The 17,091-nt window shown below is 44.2% G+C and overlaps 1 protein-coding gene across 4 annotated transcripts in view; it reads left to right on the top strand.

Moving 5' to 3' along the window:
* Positions 1-17,091, top strand: part of LTBP4 (latent transforming growth factor beta binding protein 4) — a 922,370-nt gene that overhangs the window by 786,394 nt on the left and 118,885 nt on the right. For all 4 annotated transcript variants that reach the window (XM_069207205.1, XM_069207206.1, XM_069207204.1 and 1 more), the window contains one exon: positions 5,558-5,677. In XM_069207205.1, the coding sequence (XP_069063306.1) occupies positions 5,558-5,677 (120 nt within the window). The remainder of the gene's footprint in view (positions 1-5,557; positions 5,678-17,091) is intronic.

Below are 17,091 nucleotides of genomic sequence, written 5' to 3'. Positions count from 1 at the left end.
AGCAAGAGCGCCCTCGTGTGGATATATAGAAATTCTATCTTTCCTACAGAAGCTTTCAGCCAGCCCTCTTCATCCAGGTTGGTCTGATAGTGTGCCATTCACATTTTTCTGTGTTGCAAACAGCATGGGCTATTGGGTCAGCCCACTTTAATAACTGCTAACTTTACTGTTTGTGACTACATTCTGTTGTTTCATAAGGAACATATCCACACACAAAGTAATTTCTTTCAGTGCCAGGCACTACTGAAACGTTCTTTTTTGTGCCCATACATTACTTTGGCTTCTAGTCAATGTTTTTGTAATATTGGCTATGGCTCAGCAGCTCCACTAACAATAAATTGTTGCAAAAACAATGACAAAACTAAACAGTCCTTGACAAAGCCAAAAAGCAGGCAGCCAGAGCCAGATCCATTGCTATGTCAATTATGTGGAAACAGCCATGGCCTAAGCCCTACCTCTTTCCTCCAAAAACTAAGCATGTAAATGACTCACAAAAATAATAAGCCATGTTATTTGAGCTTTGGGCGAAACTAATGAACAAGGAATTGTTTTGTTGGTTTTATATTGGTCAGTTTACACAGTCTATGGACAAACGTACACAGATTTGGCCAATATCCTTTGGATGCACACTCCGCCAGTGGGGGTTCTTCTTTTTCCATATGTTCTATAGCAGGATTGTGCCATGTGTTCAGGTTAGCCAAGGACAGCAACATTTCTACTGAATGCACATTATAATTGAAATGTAGATAGGTAATGGGCTTATGACTTTACCACAAATGTCATTACAACGCACGTCTTTACCACATGTCCATTACCATGCAATGCCTTTACCATGCATTGCCTTTACCGCGCATATCTTTACCATGTATGCCTTTACAATAAAATTGTAAGCATATATCAAGTAAGTAAAACCTCTATTTTTAATATATTTATATATGTGTGTGTTTGTATCCATTCCCTGATTGACTGCTAACCCCCAAACTCATCCACCCCTAAACCCTAAAAACACCCTTACCACCCAAATACCCTTACCCACTCTCAACCCTAAAACACTCTGACATCCAAGTGCCCTTACTAACCCCTAAACCCTAAAAATACCCTTATCACCCAAATACCCTTATCCTAAACCCACCCTTACAATGAAAATACCTTTACTCACCATAAAACACCCTTACCACCCTAGTACCCTTACCCTCCCCAAAACCCTAAAAATACCTTTAAAACTCAAATGCCCTTATCCACCCTAAACCAGAAAATGCCCCTCCCACCCAAATACACTTACCCACCCTAAACCCTAAAACACCCTTCCCACCCAAATACCTTTACCCACCCTAAACCCTAAAAACTCTCTTACAACCCAAATCCCTTACCCACCCTAAACATACCTTACAACCCAAATGCCCTTACCTATCCTAAACCCTAAAAATACCCTTACCACCCAAATGCCCTTACCCACCCTAAACCCTAAAAACACCCTTACCACCCAAATGCCTTTACCCACCCTAAACCCTAAAAATACTTATACCACACAAATGCTCTTACCCAACTTAAATCCTACAAATACCTATACTGCCCAAATGTCATTACCCACACTAAACCATAAAAATACGTGTACCACGCAAATGCCATCTTAACTCTAAAAAATACCTATACCACCCAAATACCCTCACCCACCCTAAACCCTAAAAATACCTATACTCTGCTAATGCCCTTACCCACCCTAAAATACCTATACCACCCAACTACTCTTACCCACCCTAAGCCCTAAAAATACCTGTACCACCCAAATACTCTTACCCACCCCAATCCATGAAAACACTGTTACCACCTAAATGCCCTTGCCCACCCTAAATCCTAAAAACACACTACCCAAACACTGTTGCTTACCCTGAATCCTAAAAATATCCATACTGTCCAACTACCCTTACCCACCCTAATCCCTAAAAATATATTTGCCACTCAAATACCCTTCCCCGCCCTAAACCCTAAAAACATCATTACCCACATACATAGATACTTGCAATTTCGTTGTAAAGGTATGCATGGTAAAAACATATGTGTGGTAAAGTTGTGAATTATATGTATTACCTAAATCCAACTTTGTACCCATCCCACTTTATTGCATGAGAAGAATAAATGTTACCAGTTCATAGTTCCTTGTTGACCCTCGAATATGACCAGCAGTGGCACAATAGTACCTGATGAAGAGCAGGTTTGAAAGAAAAGTGCCAAGTATGAGTGTAGGTACTGCAGTCTGCTTTGTTTATGATTCTCCTCCGAACAAAAGTCCTCCATCAGTCCAGAATCTGCCTACCTATTCTTACCTTACCAAATGACCAGAGGTTTTAAATTCGCAAGCACCCCTTTCATTGGGGAGTTGCAGGAGTAGGCGCAGAACTCTCACAAGATAACCCCAAAAATCCATATTTTTGGAAATTAAGCTTTAGCGTTCAAAGTCATTGGTGCTGTAGGCAAGTACCACCTTATACCTAAATTCAGCATTTCTGACTACCCTGGGATAGCTTCCTTTATCTAAGTCATTTAGCTAACCCCAAAAGCACTAATCTCATATCAAAATACCCCGTGTAAAGGCTCCTCTGTGATGCGACTTTGCTGCTCCCCCAGCAGTGTACATGATTTTTTGAGAAACGCTGTGCTAGGTGAACCTTTTTCATAATAGGTGACTACTCTGTTCATATCAAGGCAATGGTACCATTAGTGTTTGGTGGCTTCTGATCCTTAGTTAAGAGGGACACACTTTTTCAACTGCAGGTTAGGCAAGCTCCTTATGGGTCCTCTGTGGTCATTCTCTGCAACCTCTCATGCCCTGGACCCCTCTGAGTGTAAGAAGTGCATGCGTAACATGATTGTTATGCACATGTGGCAACCAGGAACTGCAGTATATGGGCCTTCCTTGTGTATAGCTACAAGAGTAGGGTTACCATGGTTACACAGTGATTGGCTTGAGGTTGGCTGTTTCAGCGTTCCGTGCAATGCTCAGTCCTCTCACCTTTCCTCCACGGGACGTTGTAGCCATATTGTTTCATGTCTAGTTTGGGTGAGCATACTCTCAATGAGCTGCTAGGTGCTCTTTTTTGGTTGCCGCACTGATTTGAACAAGCGCAAGAAAGGCAATCGTTGACTTGCAAGGGGCCACTCTTGACAAAGAAGAGGCCAGGAGCATTTTCCGTCCTCTCACCCAACACAGGTTTGTGCTTTCTGCTGATTCCCTGTTTCTGTATCCACCTCAAGAGATGACGCCACAGCTTCTAATGGGTTGAACCTTGTATTCAGAGTGAATACATATTCACTCTGAACATTATGGGATGCCACGACTATGGATTCTGAGACAAAGTGCATCTTAAGGGATGACTGCTTATCAAATGAGACGACTGTACAACAAGCAAGATGCATTTGAATTTAGTTGAGCCCCCCTGTGCTTGTAAGTGCTACACAAACCATGAGTGGCTGACTGGCCTGGAACCAGCAGTTCTTAATTATGTGACCCGGAATATCAGTTCTTTGTACGTCATTGAAGCTCATTTATCAAGCACAGAGGAAGGGACTGGTCTGCAGCAAAGACTCCAAAGCTACTCTCTTCAGCTGTTGAGAGCAGATTTTACGAATGAGGAAGAACGTCTGCTTGACTTTCTCAGGCCACACTCTGAAATTCATGTTGGTTTGTCACACTGACGGATCTTCTAATTTTTACATGCAATTTAAACTGATCCAGGAAGAGGTTGTATTGTATTTTTAATTTATCTTTATTTTGAATAATGACCTTCTTTGTAAATAGTGTCACGTTTTATATTGTGTAGTCCAGTCACGGCTCGCTGCGCTCACAAGGGGCGGGGCAGGTGTGGCGCACGGGGTTGTTGGGTGAGAGGGGCACACATTTACTTAAACATAAAAATTTACCTGTTCTGCCACTGCACCACTCCTCTTTCCCATGTCACTGCGGGCAGGCGCAGGCTCACAGCCTACCCTGCTGCCAATCCTGACTCTGCTCAGAGCAGCGTTAGGACTGGCTGGGAGCGCCCAGGCAGGGCGCTCCCTGGCAGACTGGGAGCCTGTGCCTGCTCTCTCCAGCCCAGCAACACAGTTTTATTAATAACAAAAAAGCCCCTGATTTCTGATTTTCTTCTGAATATATTATGACCAGGCATTAAAAAAACTCTTTCCTAGGCCCCTATTATGTGTGCCTTGTGATAGGGTGACGTTTTTACCAGGTGCAGATTTTTTTTATTTTCCTTATGTTCCTAATACTTCCCATAAAATGTGGGAATTACATGCAGTGGTTGGTGCTTACCACACCAAAGTCCACATGTGCTGATACTTACCAAGCATTTTTCCCTCTGTAGTTTTGGCAGGTTTCACCTGCCGAAATTTACCTCTGAGATATTGCATGGGTGTGGTTATTACCACACAAAATGTGATTACGATCCCTTTGAAATCGGGGTTTTCATAATTTAAAAGTATAGTCATAACTGGTGCCAAGGAGGCAGTGTATAGGGCTTAGAGGGAGCTCACGAGTGATCTCTTGAATTGCAGAACAGCTCTTGTGAGAGTATTGGTGTCTCTCACGATGGCTAAATAAAAGGAGTCTGACCTCTCTGCACAGGTCACACAGTTATCCCGACACCAAGGTACCTGCATAATAAATTAAATATAACGGAGGAGGCATGTTGCTGCGAACACCTCATCCACTTTGTGAATTTTGTTGTCATGTAGAAATTATGGCTTACCTGTAAGGTTTTCTGCTGTGAACCAAGTTTCATTTTGAAATTATTCAAATTAGCAAACCAGGCAAAGTTTACAGGTGAAAATTCTTCAACAAAAAATGTTAGTAAAATAATTGTCCAACTTTTTTGGGAAAATATTTCTCCCACCAAGTCTGAATTGTTGCTGTTTTCTTTTAACTCAAAAATGTCCTTTGTTGATTTTTTTGTTCCACAAGCGATGCAGAGGAACTTTGCTCACCCCTGGTTATAAGCTAAATAAATAAAATAAGTGCAATGAGATTAACACTGGGCTTCACTTTTAGCAGAACCAGAAATGTAAGGCTGGCATCGAGCATGAACACAAGTAAAGGAAGGGACTGGCCCAGAAGTTTATAAACCAAAAAGGCATTCCAGATATTCTTAGGAGTCGAAAGGTGGTGGTTCTGAATACCGAGGCTGCTTAGTTTTGATTCTACCTTATGATCTTTTTTTCCAACCCCCCTACAATTCCATTCTCTTTAGTCCCTATTTCTGTTTTTTTGTCCCTGATTCCTCTTTTTGTCACTGTATTTTGGTCTACTTCCCCTTCTTTCTCTCTTTTCTGCCTTTTTCGCTCTAGCGCTGGGTCAAAGTCTGATGATAATAAATAAATCCCAGTGCCCAAAACTGAGTGGCGCTGTCCATCAACGGCAACCACTGGTACAAATTAAGCACTAATGTTAGGATTGCTAGTAAGAACTTGCTACTTTAACACTGATCTGCCAGTAGCGTGCTCCTTCATAACTCGGTGACTTGTCAGTGACATGTGACCGCTTTTCAATGGATATATTTTGCAGATATCAACGAGTGTGAAAGTCCTGTGACCTGTGGCGGCCAGGAGTGCGTCAATACTGTGGGGTCCTTCCAGTGCCGCTCGTGTAGACCCGGATACAGGCTCCAGAACCGGCGCTGCATAGGTACAAGTGATATGTACACGGCTGCATGACAGAATGTTTTAAGTATTCAGGTGTTTGTGGTGGCCCTTTAACTCTGGAGAATCCAGGACCAATGTCTGGAGAGAGCCCAGAATTGTAGGCCCATTGTAGAAGGAAGTTATTTGTGCAGCTTCAATCACAATATGTTTATGCCTGGGCACATTTTAATTACACCACCGACATTTTAATTGTGTTGGCGCAATTCACGAAATGTAAAATTCGGGAAATTTCATGAGATTTTGCTCTATATTTGGCCACAGGAAACTGGTTCACATGGACATGTTCAGTGGTGACATTGGCAAACCACATTTGCACACCCCTGTTTTATTTCACATACTGTTCCTCAGGTTTAGCAAAAAACTTATGCAATGTTATACTTATGGAAACCGTGGCTTCAAATGAGGGGTTCACCTAACGTGCCTTGTTGAAATTGTTTTTAATTGTAATCTTGTTTGGCATTTAAATATTATGCAATTGGCCAGTAGTACAGCTTTGCTGCACATTTGCTATTCCTGGGATGAATTATCGCAGATGAGTGTCTGATTAGGTATTTGAAGACGTGGGGTAAGCAGGATATGGAATGTGCCTTCCTTAGGCGCTTCTGATACGCTTGATTTTTAACAAGAACTGAGACAAATTTAACCAAACTTAGCCTATATCAGGTGCCAAATGAGTGACACTACCCCTGGTTGAAAAGAATTCCCATCATGGAATGGCGCATTAAGACAGTGGTGGTAAGACAGAGTGCATCATCATCATCAGGTACAAAATATAGAGTGAAACTTTGCTTACTCATCAAAACTTCCCCTCACTATATTTGTGTGCCTGATATTCTTGATACAATATTTTGTCCACACAATATTTTTTTCCTGATATTTTGGCTAAACACTGAAAATAAGAAAGTGCAAAAAATGAAAGGTTTATTAACGGTGCTGAGGCAGGGGTGCTCGAGTCAGGGATTAGAGGTGTAATTGGTTGATTTTATTTCTCAAAGGTAGTTGTTGGTAGTTAGTGGTATATATAAGGTGCCCAATCTAGCCTGGGATTCCCCTATTATTGAACTCTTTGTCCTGAAACAAGAGGTTTTGTACTTTTTGTTAGCGGAGTACAGTTTTCATGGTATTGAATTCAGTGTTTCTGACTATGGTCCTCATTTAGAGTTTGGCAGAAGTCTGCCAGGGTGGCAGAAGTCATTACCTCCGCCACCCTGGCAGGCTACCTCCTGCCATGTTTAGAGATTAAAAAATACGGATGAATGACATCCTGTCAGTTATCTTCAAGTTTGTGTGGGTAATTTTCTTTTTTTCTGTTCTGGACTGCTTGCCATTCCCTAGTAGACCAGAACTGAAAAAAGTACATCAGACCAAACTCTGAAATAGAGCATAGTATTTTACACCTACACTGACAGCCTCGTTTTCATCAGGCCACTTGCAGAGCCAGAGGGGACACCACCAGCGAAAACATGATGGTCCGTCTGATTCTAAATAGAGGGGATGGACTGTTGGTTTGGGGGCAGGATACTGCAGCACACATTAGTACCCTTTCCACCAACCTCACTAGGACCTAGGTACCTTTTTAGTAGTTCATATTATTGTTCATGTTATTCAAATGTCTTTCATAATGTAGATAATTCAAAGAAGACAGTGTCTGTATTGTGGAACTAGCATATGTCATAAATCTGAAGTGTGTGGAAATTGGTTCTCCTGCAATACACCACGGGCATCAGTACTCTTTTCTTTTAGCCCAGCCTGCCCTATAGCTTATAACCAACTACTCCATCTTAACCCCACAACCAAATTCATAGGCACCTACTCTTTGCCCACATCCAGGGGCAATCGTTGGGCATGTTTAACCAACATATTTATCAACAGCCATCTTCTTCTCTAGCCCTTTGTGCATCAGACTATCTTTCTCCACTGCACATTTATTTTCAGTTACTCCTCTTCCCTCGAGGTATGTGATCCCCTACTACTTGCATACATGTTCTTGGACAGCCAGTCCTCATTGTCTACATCAGTGGCATAATGGGCATAATGCTCTCCCTTACGTAATGTTAGACCTCTCTGCCCAAAAATCACACATAACATATATTACAGAGTGGCTGTAGCTACACTGTAGTTATAGTGAGGATTCCCAGAAATAGGAAATCGTCAGATTTTCGCTTTTTTGACGAACCTCCACAAAACATTGCAGACCTATTGTTTTTTCTGCATTGGTGGACAATGCAAAGTGTCACATTGATTCCTCAAGGAAGTGCAAAGAAAAAAGGGGGGTCCCAAAATGCGTTTTTCCAGCAATGCGTTTTCCATAGACTTTGTACTCGGGCATAGCGGGAAAACGGGAGATCAGATTTCAATGGTATGTGTGACGCATACATTTTATGGTGTGTAGATGTTCCTTTTTGGTATTAAAGGTTAGTGGTGATGTATTTTTAAGCCTAGAAGGCATTACAACTTAGAGCTATCGCAGGCCGTGGTATACCATGGTCATTTTGAGGTACTTATCAATGACAAGGCTGTATATGATTGGCTAATGGCTGCCTTTACAAAAGTAAAAGGCAGCCATGTTGTTTTTACCAAACTTTGGCTCTGTTCTAGGTTAGGGCTTAGATAAAGGTAAATAGTCGTTTTTTTATTTTTCCCTACCTATTACCATTGTATTACAGTGGTCATAGATAGGGAACATTATTTGTATGTTTCTGTACATTTTAAAAAAAGAGGTAACGGAGTATAGCAGCACCACATAGGAAACACCACAGAACCTAAAACAATTTGAAAAAAAATATGTAAATTGTTTTTTAAATGCACTGTACTACACTATATTTCACAAATATCATGTACTACAGTATATTTTCAATTTTTGAGTACTGCAATACTACCTACAAAGTACTGCACTACTATTTAAAAAAATGTAAAAAATAAACTGTACTACACTATATTTCACAAATATAGCATACTACTAGATTTCTGTTTTATTTTTACTGTAACTACCACTGTACTTTGTAGGATGGTAGCACGGTACTCCATAACCAGTTTAAAAAATATATTGGAAAATATAAAAGAATTTCCCTAACTATTTCACCTTCAATAAAGTGAAAATAGTGGAACAGTGGAACAACTATAAAAACTACTGCTTACCTATATTTAAGGCTATAACCCAGATTCTCCAGCACTGGATCTTTCATAGATTCACATGCTTGAATCATCCCCGTCGTCGAGGTGGGAGCCTCACGGTAAGTTTAAATACATAAAGCAGTAAGTCAATAAAAGTAAAACAAGTAGGCCCCAATAGGCCTCCTAGAGTATTTTATAGTCTATCCACTTTGTTTTGTGAAAAGACCCAAACTTCAGTATCAACCAATCAGGATTCAGCCCCTCCCAAACACTCGCAACAGAGGCTGAATTCCCCCAGATTTTCTACCGCACGTCGTGTGAAGGGAGTCTCCCTGAGCTCTGCTCAGTTGTTTTTTTTTCCCTTATTTCTGACTGAAGATTGTTTCTCTCAGAAAACTAGCTCTACAGCTTTACCATGTCTGAAAAGGCAAAGAAGGGTCTGTTCAGAGACTGTGACAATTGTGGGAAGAAGAGACTGCATGTTGATGACCCCCACAAGAAGTGTATCTACTGCCTCCATCCAGAGCACAAGGTGAGAGACTGCAAAATCTGTCGCACCTTTAGTCAAAAAACCCTCAAGGACCGTGAGGGTAGACTTCTCTTATGGCTGCAAAAACAGAAAGCCATAGAACATCCTTCCTCAGACGACAGTGAAGCGTCATCACAGGCTTCTCGCCCTCACAAAAGAACAGGTGAGAGAAGTAGAGGGTCTGATGAGCCACCAAGGAAGGTGCCCAAAAAGGCAAAACAAGTCTCTACTGAGACAAAAAAGGATGTTTCCCACTCAGAGACACTAAAGCATTTGCCAAAAAAGGTTCATTCAGAGCCTACTACGCCTTTGCTTCGGAAAGGCACTTCAAAAAAGGCATCCCTGTCTCTGTCACCCCAAAAAGAGCCAGAAAAGGTCTCTTCAGGTAAAAAACAACCGTCGACGACCACCCCGTCGATGACGGTGTCGACGGTAATATCTAATACTGTATCGTCGACGTTCACAACAGCGGTCTCACCGATGATTATGACGTCGTCGCCATTATTGTCGATGACAATAATTACTGCAAAATCTTTTAAGAAAGCTTCGTCGGCAACCACATCGTCGACGGCGGAGGCCTCCTGGGTTCACCAATCTACCAGGGCACTCCCATCTACGAAGCACCTCTCAATGAGGTTTAAAAAGGCACTGCCGACGACGCCACCTACAGACGATCCGTCGACGAAACAACGGTCGACGAAGGAACCATTGTCCATAAAGGGCCCGTCGACGAAGGGCCCGTCGACGAAAGGCCCGTCTACGAAGGACCCGTCAGCAAAGACGCCGTCAGTGATGGAACCGTCGACGAGAGAACCGTCGACGAGAGAACCGTCGACGATCACATCGTCCACAGCACTAACAGTGTATAAGCCATCGACCTACCTGGATACTTCGCCGCACCATTCTTCATATCATCAGGACGACTCCACCAGGTTCTTACCCCTTTCACTTATTACCATGGGGGACAAGGCGTCTAATATCCTGCCAATGCATACCTCACCAAGTAAAGTGTTGCCATACCCACCACAACATCTTTTAGATGATGATGACGATGATGCATACTCTCAAAATGACGGAATGTTTGGGGCAGCTAGTAGCCCGTCCCAACTCAACGTCAAATGCCAAGAGTTTGATGATGAGGAGGAGCAGCATTACCAGCCTAGTTATGCCTCAACATCCTATCCACAGGCAGAACAACAATCGCCCCTCGCCATGCCTAGCACACTAGTAGCAGACCTACAATATATGTTGAATGACTACTATAAAAGGTTTCCACCATCAACTCAGACCACGCCACCTAGACCTGAAAGCTACCAGACACCTCGGCAAACCCACACTACTAATCTTTCGGAAACACCACAGGCTAGCATACCCGTAACTAGCCAAACTCAGGAAGCTCATCCCTCGTCAGACGACGAAAGGGAAGAGGGTGAGCTAAGAGATTCGGCCGCTAGTGAATGGGATGATTATCTCGTCCCCACACCATCTCCACCGCCAGCAGGTCCGGTAGATTCTCCTCCAGAGGACATAGGAGGCTTTCATAATTTAATAGAGAGGGCGGCAAAACGTTTTGGCCTTTCGATTGTTTCTCATGAAACCAAATGTTTTTTGTACAACTTCAAAGAGCCATCAAAGAGATCGGTAAGAGCTATACCCATTGTAGATTTCTTATGGCAGGAGGGTTTGAAGGCAATGAAGAATCCGGCAACAGTGCCTTCACAAATGCCAAGACTGGAGAAAAAGTACAAGGCCCCAGATGATTCTCCGGCCTGCCTAATCTCACAGCCAAAACCTGATTCTGTCAGGCGGCTCAGCGACGTTCCAAAAATCCCTCCGCACCTATAGCGTCTCCCACAGACAAAGAAGGAAGGAGATTAGACAACATCGGCAAAAAATTCTCCTCTGTTGCAGCGGTCACAGTTAAGGCGGCTAACTCCCTCGCCATCTTAGGAAGATACGATCGCCAAATGTGGGCAGACATGTCTGTCTTTTTAGATCTACTGCCAGAAGACGTCAAGGTGGAACCAAAAAAGGTGTTGCAGGAGGGAGAAAGGGTATCCGCAGAGATAATAGACAGCGCAATAGACATTTCTCTCACTGGCTTAAGGCTACTTCATTTAGACCGGAAGTCCAGAGTCGTGTTCTCGACATGCCTTTTGATGGGGAAAGTTTGTTTGGGAAACATGTCGATGACATGTTGCAGGCTATCAAAACGGATACCGATACGGCAAAATCCCTAGGTACCCTGCAATATAAAAAACAACCTTTTCGTGGAGCAAGGGGAAGAGGAAATTACTCCTTTTGAGGTGGATACCAACAATACAGATCCCAATATCAGTCTTCCTCCACAGGATCACGACACCAGTACCACCAACAACAGCAGCACTATAGGTTACCACCGGCCGCAGCTTACAAACATCCAGCTAGCGGAAGAGGACCTGCCCGAGGAAGAGATACGGGCAGAAAACAATGACCCGCCGGTCATCTCAGCACTTCCCCACCCACCAATATCGAGGGTCGGAGGTCGCATCACTTCCTATTTCCCTCAATGGGAGGCTATAACGTCGGACAGATGGGTACTCGATGTAGTGGCCAGAGGTCATACTCTGGAATTCACACAAACACCACCAATTGTTCCTCCATCGGGCCCACCGCCTCCTAGGATGAACCAACTCCTCAAGGAAGTAAGAGTGATGCTGAGAAAAGGAGCGGTAGAACCAGTCCCTTTATCTCAAAAGAACAGAGGATTCTACTCCAGTTTTTTCCTCGTAAAGAAACCCTCAGGAGACTGGCGCCCCATCCTGGACTTGAGAGCACTGAACAAGTTTCTAAAGAAACAGTCGTTCAGGATGGTAACACTTCAAGGTGTCCTGCGTCTTTTAAATGCTGGAGATCTGATGGCATCCCTAGACCTCCAGGATGCTTATTTTCATATCCCCATACATCGCAACCATCGCAAATTCCTAAGGTCCAGAGTGGGGAGTATGCACCTCCAATTCCGAGTTCTCCCATTCGGTCTCAAATCGGCCCCCAGAATCTTCACAAAAATGTTGGCTCCTGTAGCAGCACATCTCCGCCAGTCAGGTATCCAGGTCTTTCCTTACCTGGACGACTGGCTTATAAAGGCACCCTCAAAGTCGCAAGTAATAAGTCATATTTCCTATTGCCTTCGACTGTTACACAGCCTGGGGTTTGTAGTCAACTACCAGAAATCTCAGCTCCACCCCAAACACGTATTAAACTTCTTGGGAGCAATACTAGACACAGTCCGCAACAAAGCGTACCCATCTCACAAGAGGAAACAAAAGTTAACCTCCTTGGCAGACAGGCTCTTCAGAAAAAAGTTTGTTTCAGTCCGCATCTTAAAAATTGCTAGGGATGATCTCATCATGCATTCCGCTAGTCCCAGATTGCAGGCTCCATATGTGACCCCTGCAAGAGCAATTGGACATACAATGGACCCAAATCAACGGTTCCTTCGAAGACAACATCCACATAACGCCTCTAATGAAAAACACCATGAGGTGGTGGGCGACTCTAACCAATTTGTCAAACGGACTGTCATTCCTTCTTCAAACACCCAGTTACATAGTAACAACGGATGCCTCTCTCGAGGGATGTGGTGCACATTGCCAGGACCTGCAAATCAGCGGAACCTGGAATGCGAAAGAGGTTCGGCTCCACATCAATTACCTAGAACTCAAGGCAATACACTTAGCTCTAAAATCTTTCTTGCCAAAGATACAAAATTCAAGCGTCTTAATCAGGACAGACAACACAACCAGCATGTTTTATCTAAACAAGCAAGGAGGTACGAGATCCCTACAACTCTCGCAGCTAGCACAGCAAATATGGACATGGGCCATCAAGCACAATATTTCACTCAAGGCGGAGCATGTGCCAGGGCAAACCAACGTTCTAGCAGACACCCTGAGCAGTACAGTGATTCCTTATCACGAGTGGGAGCTAGACCAAAAAACTCTCAACAGCCTTTTTCTATTATGGGGCAAACCGAACCTGGACCTATTTGCCACTCTCAAAAACAAGAAATGCCAGTTCTATGCAAATTGGCTTCCCCAAAAAGGGTCGTGGGGGAATGCGTTTTCGATGAGATGGTCCGGAGTTTATGCCTACGCTTTTCCTCCGATCCCGCTCATTCCGAGAGTCATCAACAAACTGAAGACAGAGGGGTGTCGCCTTCTGTTCATAGCTCCCAGATGGCCCAGACAAGTCTGGTACACGGAGCTCCTCATGCTCTCCGAACGGCCACATCTACGACTCAGACAGAGTCCGACTCTTTTAACGATGCACCAGGGACAAGTCAGACACCCAGTTCCGTCATCTCTTCATTTGTCGGCTTGGCTCCTGAATACAATGAATACATGAATCTGAACATTTCCCCGGAGTGTAGAGACATCTTGGCAAAAGCTAGAGCTGACACTACCAATAAAACCTATAGACTTAAATGGAAACGTTTTTGTATATGGTGTGCAGCAGAAGATATACATCCTTTGTCCACTCCTCCAGAACAGGTACTTCCATATCTCTTGCTCTTGGCAAAGTCAGGACTTTCATATTCCTCCATTCGGGTACATCTGGCAGCAATCTCCAGATACCGCAGATCACCACACAGAGGGCCTCATTCTGACCCTGGCGGACGGCGGAGGCCGTCCGCCAGATTACCGCCGCTGAATGACCGCACCGCGGTCAAAAGACCGCGGCGGCCATTCAGACATTTCCTCTGGGCCGGCGGGCGCTCTCCAAAAGAGCGCCCGCCGGCCCAGAGGAAATGCCCCTGCAACGAGGACGCCGGCTTAGAATTGAGCCGGCGTAGTTGCAGGGGTGCGACGGGTGCAGTTGCACCCGTCGCGTATTTCAGTGTCTGCTTAGCAGACACTGAAATACTTTTCGGGGCCCTCTTACGGGGGCCCCTGCCGTGCCCATGCCAATGGCATGGGCACGGCAGGGGCCCCCAGGGGCCCCGCGGCACCCCCTACCGCCATCCTGTTCCTGGCGGGCGAACCGCCAGGAACAGGATGGCGGTAGGGGGTGTCAGAATCCCCCATGGCGGCGCAGCAAGCTGCGCCGCCATGGGGGATTCTAAGGGCAGCGGTAAACCGGCGGGAGACCGCCGGTTTGCCTCTTCTGACCGCGGCCGAACCGCCGCGGTCAGAATGCCCTGCGGGGCACCGCCGGCCTGTCGGCGGTGCTCCCGCCGACCCTGGCAGAATGACCCCCAGAGTCTCTTTATGTTCCACAAGAATTGTCAAGCAATTCATGAAGGGCCTTTTTCGGGTCTTCCCGCCAGTTAGAAAACCTCCGCCATTACGGTCCCTGAATGTTGTGTTGATGCAGCTCATGAAAGCTCCTTTTGAGCCAATCCACAAAGCTGATCTAAAATTCATCGCATGGAAAACAGCGTTACTGCTAGCCCTTACTTCAGCCAAAAGAGTCAGCGACATTCAGGCTTTCACTGTCAAACAGCCTTTCCTCCAATTCACAAACTCAGGGGTGATCCTGCGAACAAATCCTAAATTCATCCCGAAAGTTCCCTCAACGTTTCACTTGAATGAACCAGTCATCTTAAAAACCTTTTTTCCAAATCCGCAAACAGTAGCCGAAAAGACATTACATTCCCTTGATATTAAAAGATGTTTAAAGTTTTATCTACAGAAAACGCAAGCCATCCGCCACTCTGATCAATTATTTGTAGCATTTGGCGGAACAAGAAAGGGGCACGCAGTGTCCAAACAGACTATAGCAAGATGGATTGGCCTGGCAATTCAATTCTGCCATTCAAAAGCAGGTAAACCGCTCCACACCAAAGTGAGAGCCCACTCTACGAGATCAGTAGCCACTTCAGTTGCACTCTTTGCAGGGGTGCCACTACATAGCATCTGTAGAGCTGCAACATGGTCCAGCCAGCATACATTTACAAGGCATTACTGTCTTGAGGAAACTAATAACGTCGATACAGCAGTGGGACAGGCAGTGCTGAGGGATCTATTTCGTTAAGGTGAGCCTCTTACACATCCCACCACCACACTCAAGGTATGTTCGATATTGGTTCTTACTCTTGTTAGTATCTAATTTTATATCAGTGTGGTTTACTCTAATAATGTGCTTCAAATTATTCGCTTTGTTATATTGTATTAACTTGTTGTAGACCTCAAAACAATAACAAAACCGATTGTGTCAAAATTTTCTGCCACACAGCTTTTCTATTGCTCTTCTGTTAATTTGGGCATATATATGTATATATGTATATATGTATTTATATATATATGTATACAGATGTATAGCTGGAGGTATAAAGCTGAACTAATGTGAGTCACATCACTTAAAGAATTACTATAAAATTACAGTCAAGGTAATTCACTAATTAAGGGGACATTACTGCTCGCTACTCTGATTCAAGCATGTGAATCTATGAAAGATCCAATGCTGGAGAAGAAAATTAGTTACTTACCTGTAACTGCAGTTCTCCAGTATTGGTATCTTTCATAGATTCACATGCGGCCCACCCTCCTCCCCTCAGAGGCTCCCCTATTATACAGATATTAAACTTCACACTCCTACTAGAAAATCTGAGGGAATTCAGCCTCTGTTGGGAGTGTTTGGGAGGGGCTGAATCCTTATTGGTTGATACTGAAGTTTGGGTCTTTTCACAAAACAAAGTGGATAGACTATAAAATACTCTAGGAGGCCTATTGGGGCCTACTTGTTTTACTTTTATTGACTTACTGCTTTATGTATTTAAACTTACCGTGAGGCTCCCACCTCGACGACGGGGATGATTCTAGCATGTGAATCTATGAAAGATACCAATACTGGAGAGCTGCAGTTACAGGTAAGTAACTGATTTTCATACAGCCTAACATGTGGGGAAAAAGACATGGCGGCACTTTACATTTGTAAAGACAGCCATTTGCCAATGATATGTGATCGGCATGTACTTCGGTATACCACGAAGTTACTGCAGTATAATGCGGCACGATTTATAACTAAGTGTTTTGTGACTTTTAACTTTAACACTACTTAACCAATTTAGAGATACTATCAAAAACTACCCTTTCCAACCCATAATGTATGGTCATGCCAAATTTCTACATCTGTTCAGCCACTTTTACACTAATTCTGTTTAAACTAGGCTCTACCACTACACCACAAGCCATAACACTACACTCTACACTACACTCTTCCCCACTCCTTCCTATGCCACTCAACGCTATTCCACTTGACACTCATCCACTTTGTGCTATTCTACTGGATAAAACTCCACTTTACGGCACACCACTCTACAACATTCTACTCTATGCCACTCCACTGTATACAACTCCACTCTACGCTATTTCACTCTACACCACTCCACTCCATGCCACTTTATTCTACACTGTGCCATGCCAAGCTATTCCACCCTATGACACTCAATACTAAGCCACTCCACTGTACGCCTCTACACTGTATGCTATTCCAATCTACGCCACTCTACTCTACGCTATTCCTGTATCTGCCACTCCACTCTATGTCACACCATTGTGTGCCTCTCCACTCAACACTATTCCACTTTACGCCACTCCACTCTGCACCACAACAGTGTATGCTTTCCCACTCTATGTCCCTCCGCTCTACAGCATTCTGCCATACCCCACTCCAAAACCACTCTACTCTACCCTATTCCACTGTGCACCACTAGAATCTATGCCACTCCACACTCCGCACTCCACCATGCAGCACACCACTCTACACCACTC

This window comes from Pleurodeles waltl, chromosome 9 (assembly GCF_031143425.1).
Source record: "Pleurodeles waltl isolate 20211129_DDA chromosome 9, aPleWal1.hap1.20221129, whole genome shotgun sequence".
Lineage (NCBI taxonomy): Eukaryota > Metazoa > Chordata > Amphibia > Caudata > Salamandridae > Pleurodeles > Pleurodeles waltl.
The sequence above is the reverse complement of the archived record's forward strand: the minus strand, read 5'-3'. Positions and strand labels throughout refer to the sequence as shown.